General features: G+C 51.0%; 1 protein-coding gene across 3 annotated transcripts in view; it reads right to left on the minus strand.

Annotated features, from left to right (window-relative positions):
* Positions 1 to 1,881: 1,881 nt before the first annotated feature.
* The window catches only part of AKAP1 (A-kinase anchoring protein 1), a 38,869-nt gene continuing 16,304 nt past the window's right edge, over positions 1,882 to 24,446 (minus strand). For all 3 annotated transcript variants that reach the window (XM_033090128.1, XM_033090126.1, XM_033090125.1), the window contains exons 2-11: positions 16,624 to 18,229; positions 13,964 to 14,097; positions 12,198 to 12,324; positions 11,493 to 11,620; positions 10,133 to 10,310; positions 8,526 to 8,676; positions 8,008 to 8,075; positions 6,562 to 6,635; positions 6,294 to 6,356; positions 1,882 to 5,754 (exon numbers count right to left, since the gene is read on the minus strand). In XM_033090128.1, coding sequence (XP_032946019.1) covers positions 5,680 to 5,754; positions 6,294 to 6,356; positions 6,562 to 6,635; positions 8,008 to 8,075; positions 8,526 to 8,676; positions 10,133 to 10,310; positions 11,493 to 11,620; positions 12,198 to 12,324; positions 13,964 to 14,097; positions 16,624 to 18,205 — 2,580 coding nt within the window. In that variant the 5' untranslated portion in view covers positions 18,206 to 18,229 and the 3' untranslated portion in view covers positions 1,882 to 5,679. The remainder of the gene's footprint in view (positions 5,755 to 6,293; positions 6,357 to 6,561; positions 6,636 to 8,007; positions 8,076 to 8,525; positions 8,677 to 10,132; positions 10,311 to 11,492; positions 11,621 to 12,197; positions 12,325 to 13,963; positions 14,098 to 16,623; positions 18,230 to 24,446) is intronic.

The following is a 24,446-nucleotide window of genomic DNA, read 5'->3' on the forward strand; positions in this document are numbered from 1 at the left end:
TGGCTCTGCCGGTTTTGAGCCTGTTGCCCACCTCACCGGCAGTTGCCAGGATCCCATTAGGAAGTGAGGGAAGGCAGCTCCACAGGAAAGCACCATCTGCATAGAGATCACCGAGCCCACCTCCCCAAAGAGAAACAATTCCTGAAGGGTCAGTGTGTGTTTCATCCTTGCAGTCCCCTAACAGGACACTTGGCATACAGCAGGCACTCAATGGAGAGAAAGGGGTCAGTGGGAGAGCAGAGCTCCTGCGTATCACCAGACCAGGAAGGCTGGGCAAAGACAAGAAATCCATCCCCACTCCAGTAGGAGATTCCGGTGTCTTCCACGGCTTCTCAAAAGCCGTCTGTCCCCACCAGATGCCTACTGGACCTATTTCTAGTGACAAACAGCCAAGGCCTCCCCCGGATAATTTGCTTTGTAAAAATACAAAATAAGTCAGCCTCATTAAGAGGAATCTTCAGGAAGGTCCTTGTTTGCAAAACAGATCAGTATGAAGTCGAATCTGGCAAACCTCCGTGCTCATCTAATTCACCCCCACATTTTACAGATGGGGGTGAAGGGAGGTAGAGAGAGCAAGGAACTTGCCCCAAGTCCCATTGCCAGAGCTCCAAGTCGTCAGAGAAAAGGTCTGGGACCCAGAACGATCCCATCAATCAGGACAAGATAGAACAGGCAACAACAGGTAACCCATATCCCCCTGACCTCGGCGACTACACCTGCTGCTTTGTGCAGCATACATCCATCGGGTTGGCTGCAGCTCTGTTCTACGTCATCTTCACACCAGGACCCAGGTGCATGGATGAGTCTCCACCGGAACGTGGCCAACGCTGGGCCAGCGGGAAGAGGAAAAATGAATCATGTGCTGGCTTTTAAGAGTGTCTGTCTTGGGATACACGTCACCTGTACCCACCTGTCACGAACGACATCTGAGCTCAAGTGCTAGGATGTACAATCCTACTACAGGGAGAGAGGATGGAAGTTTTGGCAAGGAGACATCCACTCCATCAGGGATGCTCAGCTAACAGCTGCTGGTGTGTCGGGACAGAAAGATAGGTTTGAATGTACAAGGACACACATGTTCTAAAAACAAAAAAATTCCAAGAAATACTCTAAACAAATTTGAAGCAAATCAAACTAAAGAACTCAGTAACAAGTACATAAGAAACAGGCAAACAGTGAAGCTGGTGAAAAAGGGGGTTGAACCAAAATATTTTTTGATAACTGGTTTAATGTCACCATTAAAAGATCTCTGAGATAAAGGCATATGTGAAAAGTTTGTAATTCTGAACTGTATTCTAGATGTTCCAACAAAACCCAGGAGACAGATGACGTGTGCACGTGCGCCCACTTGTTGGAAAAAGGGCAGAAATAGGATATTCTGCTGAGTTTCTTATTCAGGGAGAAAGGAGGCCTTAAATATGAAATATTGAGAGAAATGTAAAGTTATCAGTAGGTAACTGATATCCACCAATATCAGTTACACCGATAACACAGAAACAAGAGGTTGAATGCTAAATTTACTGCAGGGGAAAATTTTAATCAAGCAAATAAGGAGGAAAACAAAAAAGAAAATTAGAAAATAGGAAAATGAACTAAATGGCAAATAATACTGCAACAGTGATCACAATAAACAAGTTAAATTCACCACCTATTGACTTTCCAAATTTCACACACACAAAACAATTATAGCAATGTGTTTACAAGCCACCCACCTAAACTTAAGTGACAGAGAAAAAGCATTTAAAATTCAAAACAAAAAGCGCCAAATAGGATACCAAAGCTATTTTATGTTGATGAGGAAATAAATACCTTTCATGAGCTTTTTCAAAGTAAGCAACATAACTGAAACTTACAAAAGCTGTTAAGGAAAACTGGAAAACGTAATACCAAAATCATTTAATGTGCTTTTCTTAGAAATGGACAGATAGTACAGGCAAAAAAGAAAAGGGTAGAGGGATGGGGCAAAAAAGAAAAACATTAGATATGAATAATTTATAAGCCCAATTTAATAGATTACATAAAGCTTTGTCCCAAACCAACAATACGCATTATTTTCAAACGTTGATAGAACATTTACTATGATCCCCTCCCACCAAAAATCATTCTGAAATTCATCTGGAAAAATGTGCAAAAAAAACCCCTAGAATGTTTTGAATAAGGAAGAAGATATATAAGCCTGTTAGTATTTGTGTGGTGGTGAGCAAAGGCGTAGCCTCGCCCTGTGCTGTTCAGTTTGGTTGTCCCAGACCACCTGTGGCTACTAAGTTCCAGAGCTGCAGTTAGTCTGAAAAGTGAAAGGCTGAAGTGTAAAACACACACCCCAGATTTCAGAGACTTAGTAAAATATCTCATTAATATTTTTAATGTCCATTATATGTTGAAATAAAATGTTGGGTTAAATAACCTATTATTAAATTAATTTCACCTGTTTCGTTTTCCTAGAAAATTTTAAATTACACATATGGCAGGCACATGGCTTTCTATTGGACAGCGCTGGCCTAAAACAGACCCCGAGCCTCTATTTTCTGCCCATCTCTACTTTATGACACTTTCCAATGGAGACTAACTTTTCCTTTTAGATCATCATAGGTTAAAAATGTTCGTTCACCCTTTTGTCCTAGACACTCCAAATTTCTCCTGGCTTTCTTTAATTACTTCAATTTCACTTTTTCAAATAAGCAAAATGGTTGACCTCTCCTGTGCTAGTGTTTTTTCATTCTAAGTTTCAGATCTTTTCTATGAGCTCATTTAACCACTGTGGCATTTATCTGGGGAGATGGCACAAGGCATGGTCCTCCTGTCATCATTTCAGAGGAGCCATGGTCAAGAGAACATGGCCTGGGCAAAACCTGGCTGAGTCTCAGATCTGCTCCTTCCCAAAGCTGCTCTCGTCACCAACTCCCATCTCCAGGGTCCTACTTCACTGGGTTGTCTTGAGGACAAGTATTACCTATAAAACAGCAGGTTAGCACTCCGTAACTCTGGCTACTGATCTTGTTTTATCCGAATTCTGTGATGGTTAGAGACACCTCTAAGTGGCATAACTGAGGCTGTGTATGAGGTGTAGCAGAACCCTAGAACCCAGCCTCCATGCTGACACCCTACTAGGACCAGTCACCCCTCCCGTACCTGGCAGGGCCCGAAGGACCAGAGGGGGTCGTGGACACAAACACCTGAAGTGAGAACAGGCTGGGAGCTCTGGCCCCACTGTGTCCAGCATCCCACCTCTCTCCCAGTGAGACTGGGCGGATTACCTGATCTCACTCCAGTGCCGGCTTTTCTCGTGAGTTTCCAAACTCACACTTAAAAGCTGTCCCCTGGATGGCCCACAAGTAATTCAAAGAGCAAGTCTAAAATGTACTCGCCCGGAATGGTGGAGCTAGACCTGGTCCTCTGTAAAGGCAACATGATTACGGGCAAAATGGTCAAAACCAACTTTTCAGAACTCTGGAAATTAATCAAAGGCCAACAACAATCCGAGAACCGTTATTCAAAGAGTACATGCCCTTCACCAACCTCCAACTCGCGTCTTTCCATGTACCAAACCTTGTTTAAGGGACCATCCCAGAAGACTCAGAGAAGACCTCAGACACAAGAGCAGCACACCTTCTCATCCCCACTGCTCTCCCCACCACTCCCTCCATCCTGGGCTTTGTCCAAGGATCCTGATCGCATCACTTGTCACCCAGGAGCCATCCCAGAGGAAGCCCGTGTCCATCTGGACCATCCTGGCTTTGGTCTCTCTGCTCAACCACTTCCCCCATCCTCCTCCCTGCACCAGAATCGTGTGGTTTCCCCCTCCGTTAAAACCCTTCAATGGCTCCCAAAGATAAAAGCCAAATCTGTACACCAGGCTTGGAGAGCTCTCTCCAAACTAGCTTGAAGGTTCCCCGTACACCCTTTCCTGCTCCAGTGATGCGAGCTACACAGAAAAGGCCGAGACCTGGGTGTAACATGACTTGGCTGAAGTCACACCAATTACCACAGGGACTTGGGCCGCCAGCAGCTAAGACGGCCTGGTAGCTCGCTGTGGGCCAACTCTGTACAAGCAGGGGAGAGTTCCATGATTTCGCTTCATTGCCTTATGAGGTTGGTATCATTCATTACCTGATCCCACAGACGAGGGACACTGAGACTTTTAACTCCTTATTACCCACAGCTCTGTGGGAGAACTTCAGTGTGAAGGACCCTCAGCTCTCTAGAGACCCCCAAATGGATGGGCAGGCTTGAAGGCCTGGGCTAAAGGGCCTGAGCCCACCTTGAAGAGAAAGAGCTATTTAGTATCTGCAGTAGTTAGTATCTGCTCTCACCATGTAAATGTACGCATGTGTTACATCACTCTTACCACTGCAGTAAATTAAGGAACTTCACAGCTCTATTAAGAATGCACAACCAAAGAATTCTGAAACCAGTGCTTTAAATTCAAACCCGGCTATTTGAGATACTCACTGGGAGAAGCCAGAGGAAGCTCCGCTGCCACCTTGTGGGACAAGGAGGGAGAAAGGCCAGATGGAAATTTCCAGCTATACTATCACCAAAGAGCCATGGGTCTCCTTTAGGGGGACCGTCCAGCCCACCCTCCTCACAGTGGGCCTCTTCACTCCCCAACCTTTGCCATCATGGAAAAATAAATTCAAAGCTTTATCTGTAGTGTATACAATTCAAGATTTATATAAGCGTACGTCACTTATTTTAAATTGTACAATGCTGGAACCAGTCTAAAAAAAGAATCAAACACACCACTGCAAGGTAATTCAATGACTTGCTTTTTTTTTTTTTTTTTTTTAAACAAATTTGTACAGAAAAAAGAAATCCCCGGATCGCAATCTACACCATCGAGTCACCCTGCTCAGTAGGCAGGACACCTCAGGGCCCGTAGCAGGAGCCGGGACGGGAAGCTACACTCTGCGGAGGTAACTTCTGCTCACAGATGACACAGGGTGTGGAAAAAGCTTGAGTTCCCTTTGTTCTCCAGTGTCTTGTACAAAATATTACATTTTTTAAACATATATTTACAGAGTTTGCACAAATAGAAAATGGTTACAAATTACAACCAGGCTTGGCGAGATAACAGTTTCCTCCCCACACTGACCCAGGCCAGAGGTTTGATTGCTTTGTATTTACATATGCATTAAAAAGTTTGCCTTCTTAAGAGACCTCGGTGACGTTTATAAAAACTGGCTAAAGATCATAAATTCATATACGTCAGCTGTACAAGTAATCGATATCAATTAGTCAGTTCATGTCTTGCTCCCTGAAGAAAGACTTGGAAGCAAAAGAAACCCTCTCAAGCAAGCAACACATCCCTTGGCATGTTTGCTATAGTTGGTTTGGTTTGGGGTTGGGGAGGAAGTGGGAAGGAAGGAGAGAGGAATGGAAAGGAGGGGCACAGTCTGCGAGGGGGGTAGTTTTCCTTCCACTTTTTTTCCTTTTTAACAGCTTAGAACCAGGTTAAGCCGACAGGCTTGTTACACACCATCTATGGCTTTGAAAAACACCCACAGCTCCTTCCTTGTCTCAGAGATGAACCATCTTCTCAACATGAGCACAATGCAGAGAAAAAGAACTTTCTGAGGAAGACAACGTTTGTTATTCTGATGTAAAGTCTTTGCCTTGAGTGCCAAGCCCAATTTCAACAGTGCAAAAAAGACTCAAGTGGCTGTGGGGGGCGGGGGGGGGTCAGAGGCTTGTATAGTAGCTGTCTACCCACTGGGCAAGTCCTCGCTCCACCAGTGACCGGTTTATCAACACCACCTAGAAAAGAAAGTTCCCTTGAGAGCTATGCCCACGACACTCAGGCTTCTCCCTCCTACAGCCCCAGGCCACCACCGCAGGCAACAGGTACACGCGTAATGGAGGTAGGGGGCGTGGCTCATTTTCCGGGCCTTTCCTTATGTTCTACTGGCTTGAGGACAGGCTTTTCAATGTGCCAAAGAAATCGAAGCTTCAATACCATGAGATGGGAGAGAGCAAAACTCAATGGACAGAAGGTTCAGGAAGGTCTGGACCAAGTCCAGGAAGGCCCAGTGACATTCTGGGCCAGATAATTCTTTGTGGGGACTGTCCTGTGCACTGTAGGATGTTTAGCAGCATCCCTGGCTTCTACGCAGTAGATGCCACTAGCATCACCATCCCAATGATGTCAACCACAAAGGTCTCCAGGCATTGCTAAACGTCCCCTGGGGTAAGGGGTCTATAGTTACATCCTCTGGTTAGCTCAAGAGGAACCCCAGCTCCAAATCAACCATTACTGCTGCCCGGTAACTTAGGAGGAAAAGGAGGACAGAACTTACTTCATCTCCAACCACACTCCATAGCTGAATCAGAGGAAGGCCAGTCGGACTATAATTTGTCACCTGAAAACAAAACAAAACAAAACAAAACGCATGTTTAAAATTTACCCCATGCCCCTCTCCTTAAAGACTGCTGGCCAACCTAGGGCAGAAGAGCCACAGGAAGGCAGGCATTTAAAGGTCAGTTTCCAAGAAGCCCAGATGAGGCCGGAGGCTCCTCGGACAGACCCAGCCCGGCCTGCCCCCCTCCCGCCCACCGGCCGCACACCTGAGCCAGCAGTGCTGTATTTCCTGTCATCTCGCTCATAGCTGCATCCGCCTCAGGTGAGAAGTGCTCATCATCTTTAGAAAGAGAAGGAAACACAGCATTTAGACACTCACTGAGGCAGGCACTCTTGTCACGTACACCACTTCCAGGTGTATGCCAAGTAGAAGTTCTCAGAGGCTGGCATGGGACTTGAGAACCTTATCTGGCAGAGCCACCTACGTCAGGAACAGAGCCCAGGCCTCCTATACTCAGGATCCCTGCTGCACACTACCCCCAGAGGAACAGAGGACCAAAGGGACAGAAAGTCTGCCTTCAGTGGGAGCAGCACCACCGCCACCTCTTTGGGGAGGGCTGGGCTGAGCTCGTTCCTCCACTCAATCAGTAACACCCTAGGAGGTGGCAGGCGTTATGCCCCACGTTACAGGGAAGAACACAGGACACAAAGGTGGATGGCCAAAGCTCAAGCAGCTCCCAGAGTGGTACAGGTGGAATTTAAACCCAGGCAGCTAGCCACACAGCCCAATACGGGCAGTCACTCCACAGTGGGCACGGCACTGAGGCAGCATTCTTCGTCAGATTATAAAAGTTACGTACAAGAACACACCCAAGGCAAAAGACGGTAAGGATGGGAGAGGCCGGTTTACGAAGGTCTGGGAACATCCTACGGAGGAGGGAGCGTTTCAGCTGGGCCTGGACAGACTGTTGAGATGGACAGAAATGGAGGAAGGCTGGGCAAGAGCAATAAAGGAAAACAAAACAAAGCCCCTGCCCAGCATTTGACTGCAGCTAGACTATCGTGCTTCCAAAGCATTACATTGCTTTCGACAAGAACAAGACTAGAAAGGGCAAACCCGGGGAGGAAGGAGATGGAATCAATGGACTAGTAGCCACAGATATAAAACTCATCGTCATAAGTAGCTGCAACTTGACCAACAGCCACATCCCAGTTCCTGGGTTTATGTAATTCCCTTGGCCACCCTGAAAGACAGGTACTACCCCATTTTCCAGAGGGGGAAAATCGAGGCTAAGTAACTTGCCCAAGGTCACAATGCCAGTCCCCTTCCCTTCGGCGATGTAGTCACGGTGAGAGACATCGCACAGCGCCCCCAGGAGCTGAGGCCCCGCTAAGCACTGCCGGGGCCCCAATGCCGGCCCTCCGCCGGGGTGCTGGCACTGTGGGTTCCCACTGTGTTCCGGAAGCCTCTCTGAGCTGGAGGTCTGGATAAAGTCTAGAGCAGTGGACCTGAAAGGTGGTCCATGGACCCGCAGCATTAGCATCACCCGAGAACTCAGAAATGTAAGTCCTCAGGCCTCAGCCCAAGGCTATCCATCAGTCAGAAACTGAGAGTGGTAGCAATCCACGTTAACACACGCCGTCCTCCAAGGGAAAATGAGGCTCTCAACAACTGCTCCCCACCCTTCCAGCCAGAGGCCCCCAGCTGTTACCTGACAAAGGCATCACACTGTCCAGAAGGACTTCTGCTCCCTGGAACGGCAGGGTCACAAAGTCAGACCTAGAAAAACAAGAAAAGAACACGTTGAACATGAACCTGAAGGCTGACTGCACTCCTTCTGCTTAGTGCCGTGACCCCTGCAACCCGGGAGGAAGCAGAGCTGAGGTACCCATGACGGGCAGTAAGCCTCAGCGGCCCTCACAGCTGAATGCAGGCCGCCCGCCCGCCTGCAAAAGCCTGACCTCAGAGGGACTTCTTGCATCACACACCCAAAAAGAGGCCTGCTTCCCTTTTGCCACAGGACACATGGGGGAATTCTTCCCTAAGACAGGCCTCTCTAGCTCAGTTTGGCTGAGGCGAGCCATGGAATCTGCTTCTATCAGACTGTTAAAGCAGCGCAGGCAGCAGCAGGAAGGATTCACCCACGTCCCAGGCCCGTGGAATTGCGTATGCAGAACTCCCAGGCCCCTCACACACAGGGCATGCCCGTGGCGAGGAGCCTCGACTCACCGGATTTGCCGGAGCACATCTACTTTCACTCTCTTGTATCCACCGTAGTCCACGTAGCGGATCTCCACTTCGTTGGTCTCCTCATAGGAGGCCACCACTTGAGCTCGCCACCAGGCACCATCCACGCCGGGGGCAGCACAGATGACCGTTACTGCAGGGCATGAAGAGAGCGTGTGGACAAGCCTGGCCCAGGGCAGGGCACCAAGGGCCACGTAATTATCGCTACCCACTTCCCTACTACATTCCTTCTCAGAGGCCTGTACCTCCACGCCACAGGGGACGGGAACCACAAGGAATCCCCAAAGCCTCCCCAGAACCTAAGACTGGCCAACAGAAGGACCTAGGCTGGGAAATTCAGCCTAGCACGTGTGCCACCCACAAAACTATGCAGGCCAAAAAGCATTCATTTAGATCTGTTTACTCTGGAACTTACTGAAGCCTGAGATGAACACGGATTAACTGAAACAAAAAATAAAACACAAAATTCAGGGAATGGGGACTTATATTCTTAAGGGAACGTCCTAGAAAGACTCAAGAACCTCCAAGTGCAGCAGATCTCAGTGGCTTGGTATCTAGAGTCTGCTGCAGCCCATGACAACTCAGACCCAGGGCTGATCAGATGGGGGCCCCCAGGCCTACACCCCACTTCTCCTCACCTTTGCCGAGGCACAGATGCCCTGGGCAGCCAATAAGGCCAGAGAGCAAGTACCCCAATAGTCCCCAACCCCACTCTGGAGCAGCAAGGACGGGGCAGGTTGAATCGTGAGGAGGTCGCCCAGCAGAACCCATGGCAGTTGCCCCAGGCTGGCTGGGATGAGGGCCTATGACACAGCTGGCCACACTGTGTCTTGATCCCTAAAAGCAGCCCCCGGTGCAGTCACCTGTTGGCCTCCAGTTTGGTCTTTCCTGCTGGGTTGAGGCAACATTACAGATTCTGACAAAAACCAAAAGCCTTATTCCTCCAGGAGAAAAACCATACAAACTGCTACAGCTAATTTCAAAAAAGTTTTACTGACGCTTGAAGCCCATTGGGGGACTGTAAGTTTGGAGTCCTTGACGGGGGTGGGTGGAGAGATGTTCGGACATTCGATCCCAGCCAACAGGGCAACACAGATAATAGTGACGGAGAATGGGCTCAAGGTTCCAGCTGAGTTCAGATCCCACCTCCTGCTCAGGCATGACTTGGGCAAGTCACGTGACTTCAGAGGCTCCCAACGCACTGCGGGGGTTTGATGTACCCAGGGAGCGTCTGTGGGACCCTGATCTGCATCAGGAACCTTACATATGACATAAACAGTATCCAATCCCGATTCCTGGAACAAGTGGGCATCAGCTCCATTCAACAGGTAAGGGGCAGAACTGGGATGTGCATCCATGTGTCAAAACTCCACTCCAACCCCAGGGCTCCACTAGCCAATGCAAACAGCAGCTTGGGCTAGCCAAGCAGCTCATCCCGGAGTAACCGTATGCCAACAGCAAGAAGGCAAGGAGGCTGGTCCCATGAAGGCTCCAACCACAGCCTCCTCCTGGTCAAGACCGGGGACAGAACAAGCCACCCCCACGACCTCTCCGCCTGGCCTGGCAAGAGCCCCCAGCACAGCACTTACTTTCCACTGGGGTGGGCAGGGTGGGGATTCCGGGCTGCGAGTAGCAGAGGTACATCTGCTGGTCCAGGCTGCGCAAGGCATGGAAGGTAGGGTGCGTGTGCTGCTGCACAAACAGGTGCCCGGCGTTGACCTGGCTGACCACAATCACCTCCACAGTGACGCCATCTGGGAGCATGAGCTGCAGGGGACGGGACGGGAGCGAGCACTGCAGCAATCCTTCGCATGTTTGGGTTAAGCCCCCACGCCCCGGGTCAAGTCTCTGAACTGGCACAGCTTTGAAAAGAGCATGGCACCAAAATGGCAGGGGTTCAAGGAAAACTTACTTTTGCATGGGAAGGGTTTTTCCATACCACTGTGGCCCTCCCTGCCATCCCGTGAGAACCACGAGAGGGGGCCTCGCTCAGGGCTGGGCGGGGAGTCTCCCAGGAGCGAGCTGTGGAGGTAGTGCTGGGCCTCACTGACCTGGGCTCCGTCCATCCGCCAGAGCTTCCCATCCCCAAACCTCTTTGAGTCTTTAAGACCCAGGGGAGGCAGCGAGAAACGAAGCAGCCACTAAGAACAAGGTGCACAGGCCCTCAGCCAGCTCCTCGGGCCTGCAGCTGACAACCGTCTCACTCAGTCATATTTGCTGTTCTTACGCTCCACCGACACCCTCCCAACTCATTCCCACTCTGGGGTTTGGAAAATAGGTGTGCTGTGGCCAGGCTCATTCCAGGCCCTGGAAGGACCAAGACTGGTCTTTAAGGAGCTGTCCTTAGACACTAGTTTTCCCGATGCTATGCCACAGGAAACATCTAACACAACAGAGCATCTAGGCCACCTTCCAGCCAGATGGCCCAAGAAGCGTCTCTGGCTAAGAGTCAGGGCCTCCATCCCTCCCCCTGGGTGAGAGGCATCTGGGGTCCCCTCTCCAGTCCCACTGAGCCACGCCGAGAGCAAGGGAAGGAAGCCACACTCACCGTTCAGTTATTTAAAAATAGAGTGGGTCTGGAGCCAAGCTTCCCGGGGGAAACTCTGGTTCAGAAGTGAAACAGGGAGTGGGCTTCAGCTTCCATGGGAAAGAAAAGGGGCAAATAAATGTCTTTTATATAAAGGGTACCCGGGAGGCAGAGCCAAGGGAGAGTGGTCCTTCCAAACAGGGACCGAGAGGCCTCTGGCTTCCTGCTAGCGCTCCACCGCGAGCCTGACCTTGCCCCCGAGGTCACAGGCTAGAAGCAGAACTGACCAGGGGATGCGGCAGTGAGAGGGCCCAGTCATCAGTGAGCTCTTGGCCTTAACAAGCCATGGTCTGGGAGTTTGTTTGGGGCAGGTTGAGGGGAAAGGGGCGCAAGAAGTCCTGGTCCCCCAGGAGCATGCTCACCCAGGAAGTCATCGGAAGAGAAGGCAGGGCCAGCGAAGGCAGTGGGGGAGCGTAGATATTGGTGAGGTTCAGCTCCTTGAACTTCTTCCCAATCAGGTTCAGCGCCTTGTCTACATGATGCTGAGAGCCTAAATGGGGGTTGGAGCAGGACGCAGTCAGTGAGCAAGACAAACTCAGCAAAGCCAAACTCAGGCAACACACTCGTTTCCGAAGGACTTCTCCTCGAGTTCAAGTGTATCTTTAAGGTGCCAAAGTGGTAAGTTTTGCCTTAGGAAGAAAGGCATCTAAAGAGGCTTGAAACCCATTGACCTTTCAAATCACACCTGTGCTTTGACTCCAGTAAGAGGCTAGCAGAGGGGAAAGGCCTGGCCCTCAACGACCAGACCCGAGGGCTATCTCACTTCCGTGCTGTGCGGGAGCCACGTGGGGCGGTGGGCTCTCTAACCCAGGACCCTGACCCACCCAGCTGAGTGCCCATGCCTCTCCTGGCCAGGGCATCTGGGGAGGGACCCGCTTCTCCTTCAAGCACCTGCACTGGAGATGAGGGGTGAAGGGCAGATATGCAATGCTCCCGTCACCTGACGTGTGCAGGGTTTTCTCTTCAGAGATGTGGATTCCAACAGGGGAGCAACTGGAACTCAGATACCTCAATGTGCTTACAGTTCAGGTAAGAAAACGAAGCGCAGCGCAGCAGCGGCCACTGACCTTCTATGTGGCAGACCTGGACGTTCTGGGTGTAAGGCAGGGTGGAGATGTAGATCTTGGCACCAGACGTTTGCTTCAGAAAACTCACATACCGCCCCTGCTTGCCTATTAGCCGACCGACTAAGTGCTGACAGAGAAAGACAGAGAGAGACAAGTGGTCAACGGGAAATCAATTCCCTACACTCCCAAAGTCCTACCTTTGTCATACAAAAGGTCAAACTCAAACATATTATTAACTGTTAAAATGTCAGCACTCATTTGCCAAGCACTGTTTTAAGCACCTGAATTTATTTATAGTACTTTTGAAATGGATATCTTTATCACCATTTACAGATGAGGAAAACAAGCCCAGAGAGGCTAAGTAACTCATCCAACATCACACAGCTACTAAGCAGTTGAACTATACAGTCTGGCTCCAGGACTCAGCAGTTCCCATTTCATCCCTGACCACGTGACCCAAATCCAAAAAGCTGCAAAGGCAGCATTTTCTCCTCCCAAATCTACAAAATGAGGTGTTTTACTAACACAAGGGTCATTTTACTAGCACAAGGGTCAATTTACGACTCTTCCACTTCTTCAAATCTACTCAGGATTAAAGATAAAGGGGCTCACTTTGAAAATACAGGTCTAAGAACCCTTGGGCTCCTGCTGCCAACTGACAGCAGGCCGGAGCCTTCAGAATCCGAGGCTCGCAGAAGTGCCCAGCATGCCATAGTTCAAGGCGGACAGCAGCAGCCAAACTTAGCCATGATGTAAGACAAGCTCTGAATCGATCCCAAACGACCCCACACCCCACGGAGCTACTCGGGACGTGGCCCCCTCCACACCCAGAGCTGCCTGGGTATGCCCTTTGCATCCACTGAAGGACAAGAGGGCAGGACAGCTATCAGGGTCACTGGGGGAGGAAACAACCGAGAGAGCCAGCACCCCAGGTCAGCCTGACGGCTTGACCCAGAGTTCAAACCAAGCTAAGTCTCCATTCGGCAGGAAACTAAGTGCCCTGGGAGAATGAAGTCAGCCAATTATTTCTGAGCCCCAGAGATAAACATCAGGACCAAGCTAATAAGTTGTTAAGTTAGAACAGCAAGAAGCTAGAAACCACTTAAGCACCCAGGAATTGGGGACTGGTGAAGTAAATTGACATTCACACAATGAATAATGCAGTTAAAATTACATTTTCAAAGAATAGCACGGGCAAATTAAATTGTTAAATATTTAAAAGCATTAATTAAAGCAACATAATCTCAGTTTTGTTTAAAAACCACAGGGTGCAAGACAAGAAGGAAATAAAAGCCTTCGCAGTCACTCTCGGGGGTAGGATTAAAGCTGATTTTTATTTTCTTCATACATTTCTACACCTCTCGAGTTCTCTAAAATATGGATTTATGCTGTGCTCAATTATCAAATCCTTTGCACTGGAGAGCCTGAGCAGAGCTCAGTGAAGCGACTGCCGGCTGTCCCATGTACTCTGTCTGATCTCGCTAGCATCTCCAAACAGATCCGAGCCCCGACACACAAGAAAAGTCCAGGGCGGGTAAGCAGGCCTGGCCGTTTGAAGAGGATGAGAAGAGGATGCTCCCGAAGACAGCTGGAGGAGATCCATTTTGCGGGAACTCTCGGAACCTTGGCAAAGTGAAGCATTTCCTTTCCCTCCAGCCTTTTGGCTCACTGAGGGGCTTCTCCTGGTTGATTGTCCCGCCCTGGGAGCCCTACCCCTAAGCCCGAGGACCCTGGGCCAGCGGGAACTTTGAGTTTGCAGCCCTTACCTTTGGCACCTCAATCTCCCAGATGATGAGGTCAACCTTCTTAGGATTGGAGCTCGCCTGGGCATTCTGGAAACCATCAGTCTTCCTGAGGCCACAGCAGCCATCCACCGAATCCATGCTGTTCCCGTCTGAACCTGCAGGGGAGGAAGCAGCATATATAGCGACACCCAGACACTGGCTCAGAGCAGTTAATAAGGTACAACTCCCAAACTCACATTCCCAGGAGGCCCCTGCCCCCACCCCCCTCAAGCTTGGCAGGTGACTGTCAACTAGCAGTCTAGAAGGGCTCAGAACAACCCCAATGAAAGGAGGGCTGGGGGTGTAGATACACCTAATTTTCGCCTGTCACTTACAGTCCCACTTGCTTAATTGGCAGCCGCACCCAGCCACAGCTGCTGGAGCAGACAAGTGGTGAACTGGGCAGAAACAGACGCTGGCCCAGGAAGGGGAGTCCATGGGGCAGGGGAGGGGGACAGGCCAACAGGTTCACATGGTCTCAGGAGGGTGCAGGCCTCCCCGGAGATGGAGACCAACAAGTCAGAACCACACCACAACCCTTCCGACTGCGCTAGTACCTCAGACCAAGGGTCCCTAGTCCCCAAGGCCCCGGGCCTGGGCTCACAGGTGGTGGCCTTCAGCCAAGCAGAGCTAGAAAGAGTCCTCTCTCGCTGGTTTGTCTGAGGGCCCCATTCTTCCCAATCAGGGCTCTGCCAGAATTGGACGAAGGAAGGGGATCCTCCTTTCCTTCTGCTTAGGCCTGACGTGGGGAAACTCTGAATGCTCTTCTGGGCTCGTGGCGGGTCTTGAACCCTCTGGCCAAAGTTCACTCCCAAGAGGACAGAGTGAGCAGCAGGGCTCTGGCACCCACGCTGCTTCACTCTCAATAGAGAATGTGCCAAGGGGACCACTGCAGAAAAACGAGGTGGCCAGACCAGCTTCAGAGAAGCGGCTCTGGCTTAAATATGGACGACTCCATTGCCAGAAATAGACCACTCCTGAGATTCTACTAATTAGGTTATCTTGCACATGTTTTCTGCAAACCCTGGGTGGGCATAATCGTTTACCAAGCAACCCATGTAGACGAAGAGTTACGCGGAAGAGATTCCCTCGCAGCTAAGGAAGAGTCACCTTCAAAGTGACCTCCTCCCTCAACACAAAGGGCCCCCAGCCTCTGCCCAACAGAGCAGGACTGGATGGTACCTGCCGCCCCAATGACACCCATTGGTGGCTCAGACCGTACCAGGACCCTAGCAGGTTGCACTCAAAGGCCAGCTTCCAGTTTCCTCAGTGTGGCGCTTGCTGGCCCTCCCTAAGCTTCACTTCCTCACGTACAAGGCAGGACTACCGTGAGAATGCACATGAGGCACAAGCCTGGTGCTTGGTGAACGGGCCTCCCAGGGCTCCACGTGCCATGCCCACGCCTCCCACCGGTCCCCCCAGTTCAGTCACAGCCTCCGCTTCTGCGAGGCCTACACTCGGAACTCTGCAACACATCTGACAGCTACTACTCTGGATCCAGAGCTGACATGACAAGGTCAGGGGGCTTCTTAATTAACCTGAGGGGAACAAGCAAAGGGAAACCCCTTTAGTTTTAAAAGATTTTCGCCCATTTTAAGATGCCTTAAAAAAAAAACAACAAAAAGCACTTTAACATCCCTGAAGTTCGGGTGCATCTTACAGTCTCTGGCCTTCTGCACTCATGATTGGCAGCATTTTTTTTTTCTCTAGAGGTACATAAAAAACAGCAGTGTCTGAATCGGTGCATCTTAGAGGGGACGAAACGTAGTGTGTGGTACCCACCAGGTGCTGCTGGAAGTAGTAGAATTCCCAAGAAAGATTCCCAACCTTCCTGGAGCTGAAATGGTAGGGAATGGCCCCAGGACAAGCAAGTCAGAGACCAAAGCAGGGAATTTAGGGTCTCTTTCCACAAGATAAATGAAAATGCCCTGGGGTAGCTGCAAAAGCAGGGTCAGGAGCTGCTGACCTGGAAGTGAGCGACCTGAACTGTCTATGTGGGGGGGGTCAGCATTTGAAAAACCCAGGGGACACTTCGTTACCAAAGTGGCCCTCTTTCCTGGCTGCACAGAGGCGCTCTGCAAAGGAGTATAGGTGACAGCAACCGCGCAGAAAAGCACGAGCCTCCCCCACATACACAAAGCTGGAGCCATTCTCTGGGCACTTACCAGGAAAGAGCTTCTGCAGAAGGAAAGCAGGTGAAGACATGGGAATAAGCACACGATGAAAAAGAAATAAACCATTAAATAAGCTCACACTCATTCTTGGTACTCAAGGGAATTTAAGCTAAGGAGGCCTCTCTCCATTTAAAAAAAAAAGAAAAAAATGAAGAGGTTAGTGTTTAAAAGAGGAAAAGGGGCACACTTAGGTTAATCGGTGAACCCAACTTTGATGGGCTGGGGAGGGTCCCTGGCTGCCAAACCAAGTTACAGCTCGCATGGCTCTGGGGTTCTGGGCAGCCTAACTTCTCAGTTACCCGCCAGCTCCCCGCTGTGCCCCGACCTTCTGCAGTCCGGCTGGGACACAGCTGAAGAGCACCATTAACGCAGAAATAGCAGAGAAAGGCAGACCGGCAGCCTTTCTTATGAATCAAGGGAGACGTCGTGATCCCCTCTCTAAGTGACGAACGCCCAAGACCCTCCTACCTCCCGAATGATCAGCTTCCGCATCCATGGTCCATCCATCCTCAGTCCCTAAGTCTGACAACTCCCCCTTCAGCACCCCATTGCTAAACGGCACAGTACTTTCTGGCAGCGGCGAGGTGGTAGCTTTGTCCCTGGGGCTCGAGGTGGTCTCTGTACAAGAGTCTTCAAGCCCTGAAGTACTGACGGAATCGGAGCACTGCCCGGAAGAAGCCACTGAAGAGACACCCTGGCTGTTGTCCGACATGCAGGCATCTTCCACTAGGACGCTTGCGCTGTGCAGTGACTCCCCGAGGGGGGTGGCCGGTGGCGGGCAGGGGGCCAGAGAGAGGTGGTGCGCGGAATTCTTTGGCTTCCTCTCCTTAGTGGGGCTGGACAGAGGGCTGGTCAGGCAGCTCACGTAGGTCTTTGGTGGTGGCAGGTCCTCTGCTGGCAGGCCTGGCGAGGGGAGGGCAGCATGTGATGGGCCCACGGCTGCCTCCGCTGTGGCCAGAGCGGGCTCTGCAGCATCTTGCCCTGGGGCAGTTTTCTGGCTGACTGGGGCACAGCGCTCCTCTTTTTGCCCGTGGAGCTGACTGGCTGAGGCCTGATGCACGTGATCTGCAATCTTACCCACGGTGGTGGCCAGCACTTCTTCCGTCGCCTCCAAGATCACTTTGGAGATGATCTGGAAAGCAGCCTGCTCAAGCTCTTCGTTTTTATCCAAGGTCTCCTCTGTGCCCAGCTCTCCTAACACATCTCTGTCCCAGGCTCTCTCCTGGGCTGCCGGCGTCTCATCATCCTTGGCCAGTCCCATGTGCGGCACTTCGATAAAGCTACTCAGCAACTTCCCTACTGCGTCCCCTTCCACCTGAGGCAGGCTGCTCTTCCCTGCCTCTCCCCCTCCTCCCAGGGGAGCCAGGCTGGGGGCCTTGCTGCTCTGTGATTCAAAGCCACGTTCCTGGGACAGCACACGCTCTTCCAGCACCCTTTCTCCCAACGCTGCGTCGCCAGTGCCTTCGGCCCCGCCTGTGTCTCTGGCCTTCTCCCCAGGGCCATGCTTCTCTGTTGGGGCTGCAGACTGACCTTGCCGGTCCCGCTCTGCCTCATGCTTGCACACCTCAGCTGCTTCGTGGGGGAACGGAACAAACTTTGGGGAAGGGAGGGAACACTCTAGAGGAACAGACTTGGCTTCGTCACCCGTCAGGGCTAGTTCCACCCTTGTGCTGTCGTCTTTGTGTGTTCCTGGTGGAAACCTCGAGTCCGTGGTGTTAGGAAGATTGCCTGAGGACGCTGATGTACGACAGGCTGGATGTGCCCGCAGCAGGGCTCTGGGCTCTGGAGAAGGCTTGCTCGCTGTGGCCAGCTCCTTTTCTGGTGGCTGAGTGACAGCGGGAGGCATGGACACGGCTCCAGGACAGGCCTCTGCCGCTGGGACCAGAGCTTCGATGGCAGGGTCGGCCCTCAGCTCCACGGTGCGAGCCTCCACCTGTCTGTCACGGCTACTGACGTGCTCTTTTTTACGAGAGAAAAACCACCACCAGCCAAGAAGTGCCAGCATTCCAGGCAATGCCAAGGGGAAAAGTGAACGGAATTGGATGGCCATCCTGGAGGCTTGCAGCAACTGTACCTGGAAGAGAAGGAGAGGGATGCTATGAGAGCCTGGTAAAAGGATCCTGATACAACTGCAGAGGAGAGACAATCAACAGGTGACAGCAGAGCTGTCTGCTCTTCCTTTCCCTCCCCCTGAAAGGAGCACGCTCCACACATTCATACCCGACTCTGGGCGAGCCATAGGCGGACGACGGGCAGGAAGAGACACCTTCTGCTCCCTCACCCACACACACGCCCTTGAACTAAGCTGAGCCTTCTCCTGAACAAATCCCTTCCTTTATCACTTCTCGATGCCACATTCTCCCTGTTCCCCCAAGGAGCTAGTTACGTGTACGTGGTGTTTTAGTTCTCCAAACTCCCAGAACACTTATCTATCCAGGTGGCACGGGAGCATTTTTAATCACCCGTGGAATCCACAGGTATACATGTCCCTCACATGTACCCACACAACCATGCATCAGTGAAACATTAATTACACAGCAAGAGCCAGAACAAAAGTTCTAAAAGGACAGGGGACGCTCCCGGGTGGGACCAGCAACACACACAGTGGCATGGAGATACAGGCCACGCTTGGACAATCAAGTCATTTAATGAGCTCGATGAGGGTCCTGGGACCTCCCTGCAGAGGGCAGACTAAACCCTGCAGACATCAGAGAACCAGCACAGGTCTGCAAGGCGTACACACCACAGTAGTTTCGGGTGATTCTGGGAGCAGGAGAAACATTATAATAAGCGAAAGGAATCTGGGGACAGAAGTCAGATCCAGGCAAGGAGAAATGAAAAGGGCCTAGAATAGAAGAAGGCGGGAGACGTGTAAAGCACACAGGAAACTCAATTTTCTTCATCTGTAAGAGGAAGAACATAAGGATGACTGGCATCCGTTGAGAGATGTAGTAAGTGCTTTGCGAAGCAGGGTGAGCTCTCATTAGGGGTATGTGGCGGATTTATTCTGGAATGCTTGTATCCGGTGTGGCCATGCCAAATTTTATTTTGTATGCAAAAACTGTAAGTTTTCTTAAAACCCCAAATCCTCCACTGACATGGTGAATTACACCTTAATTTGGGTTTGTGCTTAGTTGCAGACATAAATGTAGTGCTTTAACACCTCTCACTGGTGTTATTTACTTACATGAATGTTCTCGGGCAAAACCAGAGCCTACAGCAACCTGAGCGGTGCTGACGTGCAGCCACAGCTGGGAGCCACTGCGCGAGGGCTGCTTCTCAAAGCGCAGTCTGGGGACCAGAGCACTGAGGATAACCTGGGCACCTGCCAGAAGCACAGCATCTCAGCCCCACTCCAGACCTACCGAATCACAAGCTGCATTTGAACAAGACCCCCAGAGGATTCACAAGCACATTATGTTCGTGAAGGTGCGAGGAAAAGTGTTCCGCCCCCAAAGTGAGGAGGGTGGGGGACGCGCTGGGGGGGAGGTCATGCTCCGAAAGAGCTTCCATCTTCGAAGATAAACCTTCCTGCTAATATGTGAAGACGCAGCAATAGGATTGGAGAGTACAAAGTAGAACTGAGCAGTGGCCAGGGTTGGAAGGTTTGGATTAATCCCTCCAAGCAGAAAGCTTCGATGCTGCTGGCCTTGTAACTTCAGATTCAAAGGTAGAACCTCAGCTCAATACACACTTTCTCTTACATCATCCAGTCTTCAAACACCTGGCTTGGAACGTACTGCCATCTTAAGGTTAAAATAACTCAAGGTCATACAGTCAAGGGATGGGAACTCACATTAAACCTGGAATCCACTACTTACTGTGCCCGTGCGGATCGGGCATTGTATGGGCCAAGGAAAAAGTTTGTACTGCACCTGAAACTTTGTAATTAACCCACCCTGTGACCCCCAAATCCCACACCCTGGCATCTTTTCCTAAAAACAAACACTAAAACAAACCTACATAGGCAGCGAGCTATGTAAGACTGCTCCCTGGGGTATCATTTGAAACAAAAGTCAGAGGAATCACTGCTAAATATATCGCAGAATCCATGGACACCAGTGTTAGAGAAGTAAGCTGATCTCACGTACTGACTCGAAAAACTGTCATGATACAGAAAATAAAAGCTGTAGACCACCGTGTACGTGATGTCTGTGTCCAGATAATCCCACAAGAAACCCGGGACCTTCCCCGCAAATAGTCTTCCTCCTTCCTTTTGGGAAAAGAGATTTTGTATAGTTTCTCTCTCAGTGCTTCTCCAACATTAGCGCCACTGGGGAAGCTTTTAAAAATCCCAAGACGGCACCCAAATCAATTAAAACAGAATCTCTGAGGGTAAGACCCAGGCACCAAGTTTTTTCATCCAGGTGACGCCCATGTGCAGTCAAGCTGGAGAATTGCTGTTCTGTAACAACTTGCACACAGCCAAAAACAGTGGTAGGTTATGAGCTATTCGCTTTGTGTTCAATGCCTTTCACATAAAAATAAATACAATTTTGAGAAGGAAAAGAGGCAGGGGGAAGGGTGCTCTCGGGATAAGGTACCAGGCCGGAGATCTGCTGTCAGGAGATCTTTTCTTGTCGGGAAATCTAGATTCTGATTCCTTCTTGACTGGACAATCCCATTTCAGCAGGGTTTATAGTTGTGATCCCCGTATTATTTAGCAATTCTCTGATCTCAGGGAAAAGATGAAATGGAAGCGGGTAGAGGAAGAAAAAGACTCCTCTGTCTTTACAACCCATAGGGGCAGCCTCCTCATTTTACACACCAAGGGCCCAAGGCCACAAACTCCAATGGTGTGTGGAGGGTTGTGTGCAAGGGCAGAGTTGCTATCCAACATGCAAACTGCCTCTCAAAACAGCTAGGGAAATCCTCTACCCCCACCGCCTTGGAACTAAAAGTTAATCCAAGGGGTGCAGCAGCTGACCCCACCCCACCGGAGAGCCTATATAAGGGAAAGGCCCAATACTCAAACATACATTCCAGTCTGGCTCTGACCTTGCACCCCAGGAAAGCCACACCGCAACCCAGACCCTGGCCCCATGTCACTGGCTCCCACCCCTTCATCTGCTCTGTTCCCAGTCCTCGTTCACACTGAACACAGAACCAGCCTCCTGGGGCCACGACACGTGCTCACTGCCTGCTGCTCTGTAGCTCACAGGGACACCGCTGCCACTCACCCACCTAACCCTCCCAGCCCAGCTTGTTCCCAGAGACGGAGGCTCTAAGCCAGGGGTGTCCAAACTGCAGCCTGTGGGCCAACTGCGGCCCGCAATCCATTGTTAATTGGCCCGCAGCAAATTCCAAAAATATATTTAGTTTACTTAAATAAACCAGGTGAGGCAATACGTCCTTCACCTGGAGTGAGTGGCCCGGCTGTTTGTGTGTTTTACCGCATATGGCCCTTGGTGAAAAACGTTGAAAAAAGTTTGAACACCCCTGCTCTAAGCCCTAGCACCCACCATCTACAGCCCCCTACAGACAGGCAGCTGTAGCTACTCTGCTAATTACAGCTTAGAAAACTCTGCACCGTTTTCCAAGCCAGGTGCCCCTGTTGTGGTGCCTGGAGGGCCTCCCAGAAGGCATTTACTTCCCGCTACCCAGGAGCAGGGTCACGAAAACCACAGAATCCTGAGCATGTCTCCCTGGATCCCCAGGGCCCCCCACTCACTCATGGACTAGAGCTGCGGGACCCTATGCTGAGAACCAGAAGCCAGGGGCCACTCCTCCCCCAGGCCAAAGCCTCCTCTCCACAACTAGGAGGGACAGAAACTGCCCTGCACAGGAACTGCCATGCTCCGGGCACTTGAGATAAGAGTTATGAGATCTCCAGATAGGAGGGATGAAATGGCTTATTTATTTTTTCCCCTTGCTACCAGGGGATTGTGATTAGAGATAGGAGCCATCTCCACCAAAAACAGAGCCCAGAGCCCTTTGAATCAACAGCCACCCCAGCCAAACGTGGCGTGTTCACAGTCTAGTTGGGTTTCACTGGAAGCACCTCACAGGGGGGTCCGGGGACTGAAGCCGCTCCTCCCACCAGTCAAGAAAAGTCTCCCCCTTCCTCAGCCCTTCACTTCCAAGAGTCCTACTAGAGCCAACCTCACCTCAGTGAAACAGACTTCCTGGGACTCCACAGGTGCCCTTTTCCTGCTTCACGTGGTCAAATAGGCCTGGACAGGTAGTGTCGGATGCACCAACCTTTCCTGAATTCTCAGACAGGGCCACCTTCACGTACACACACAACGGCAGCCTTACAAGGCTTCCTTCTCTGGGCATTCTTTTTTTTTTTTTTTTAAACCTGAACCTCTCAAAATATAAGTGGCATTTAGCCGTGTGGGTCTAAAAGCCTTCATACTCACAGGTTACTTAAAGATGTCCCCACCCCCACTCCTGAGGCCCAGGCCACTCAGACAGGCCTGCCTCCAGTCAGGGAAAAGGAAGCACAGCCCCGGCCGAGGGATGGTGGGGAGGAGAGTCAGCTATTTTGAATCTGTTGGAATGAAATAGCTGCCTGCTATTTTTAGCAGGTCCATTACCCCGAATAGATGCAAGCTGGCTGGTTGCCCAGTGGTCACACAGAGCTGAAGGCAGGCACGTGGCACAGCCCCCCAGGAACTTAGTGCCCACCTGCTCACTCCAGGTGCTAAAAGGATGCCTTCTTTCTTTCTCCCAGAGGAACCTGCAGCTTCTCTGAACAGCTTACCTCTGGAGAAGTAATGACCTCACTCCCAACCCCGAGGGCCAGCCCAGTCACTGCAATCTAGAGACTTCTGCTAAACAAGAAAGCAAATCTCCGGGAATGGTGCAGAGTGTTGGTCCCAGTGACTCAGCCCGTTTGGCTGCACTTATTGTGGAAAAAGGGCTGTATGTAATTAACTGATGGGAAAGTCCATCATAAAAACAAGAGCTTAGGTGCCAAGAGCCTAACAAGTCCAGTCTGGGCTTGGGCCTGGTCAGTGAAGTCACATCCACTGTGCTCTGAATGGACTCTGACATACCCTGGAAGTTGCAACTTGAACTTTCTTCCATTATTCCAGGCTTATGTGCTCACACTGCCAAAGACTGTCCCTGGGAGTTCACTAACAGGAGGAGACCCAAGACACTCCATCTCCACGGCACCCTGCACATCAAGTTCTCGCTGAGGGGGTGCTTTCCCTGTGAAGGGGGTCTTCCAAGGACAGGGAATGATCCAGAACCTCAAGCCCACACTTGCTGCCACTGCATTCAGAGAATAACAGCAGGCTGTGGGCCAAGCCAAGGCCCCCTTCCTCCCTCTTCTCCCCACCCCCAACCCCAATCCCAACCCCCGGGTCTGCTGGAAGACCACAAGGGTGCCTCTTTGTTTGTACAGGACGCATGTACCTAATTCCTCACCAGGCTGAGGTTATGCACAGACATTCAAATGTGTTTAAGTGTCTGCAAGAAAAAGCTATGTCCACCAGAAGCTCACAACCCAGACGGAAGATTCAGTGTGTGTCACAGAAGCTTACAACCCAGATGGAAGAGTCAGTGTGTGTCTCAGACACACACACACACCCCCGCTGCATCAAGCTGAGCCTGATTTCAGACCTCGGCAAGGAGAACCCAAGAAAGACTGTCTCAAAGAAGGCCCGAGTTTCCGTAGGTTGCAAAGGTGGGTTAGTGACATAAATAAAGGTTTTAAAGCTGAGATGTCTTTGGGGATGAGATGGGGCAGCCGGTCCCAGAGGAAAGTGGAACACGTCCTGGGAGGAGAGACTGAAGAGCTGGCGGGGGGCCGACAAAAGGAATCTGACCTTTACTGTCAAGGCAATGAGCAGCTGAGACATGGCCAAAGCAGAGGAGGTCACAAGAGGCAAAGGCCTGGGTGATCCCCAAGTGGCAACTGCAGTCCAATATTGGCAGCCATTTAGTCACAGGGAGCGACTGAGCACCTGATACGTGACCAGTGGGACCGAGGAAATGAATTGTAAATTTTACTTAATGTTAATTTAATTTAAATAGCCACATGCAGCTGGTGGAAAGCACAGTTCTAGAAGGTGTCCAGGAGATCTGAAGGAAACACAAGAGCTGGATAAATGCTGCGACGGCCAGCGCCTACCTTGCTGGGAAATGTCTGATGCTGCCACTGAGGGTGGGGGACGATGGTAAATTGGGCCACTCACCCTCAGCAGCATGGCTGGAGGGCCCAGGAATCAGGGCGCGGGAGCCATGCGTCAGGTATGTTGCTCTCAGCCCTGTCCCGGTGTTCACAGGGCTGTTACCTTCATCCTTAGGGTGCCCGAGGGACCTGTGACTCATGGTGGCAC

Source organism: Rhinolophus ferrumequinum, chromosome 21, assembly GCF_004115265.2.
Source record: "Rhinolophus ferrumequinum isolate MPI-CBG mRhiFer1 chromosome 21, mRhiFer1_v1.p, whole genome shotgun sequence".
NCBI classification, from domain to species: Eukaryota; Metazoa; Chordata; class Mammalia; order Chiroptera; family Rhinolophidae; genus Rhinolophus; species Rhinolophus ferrumequinum.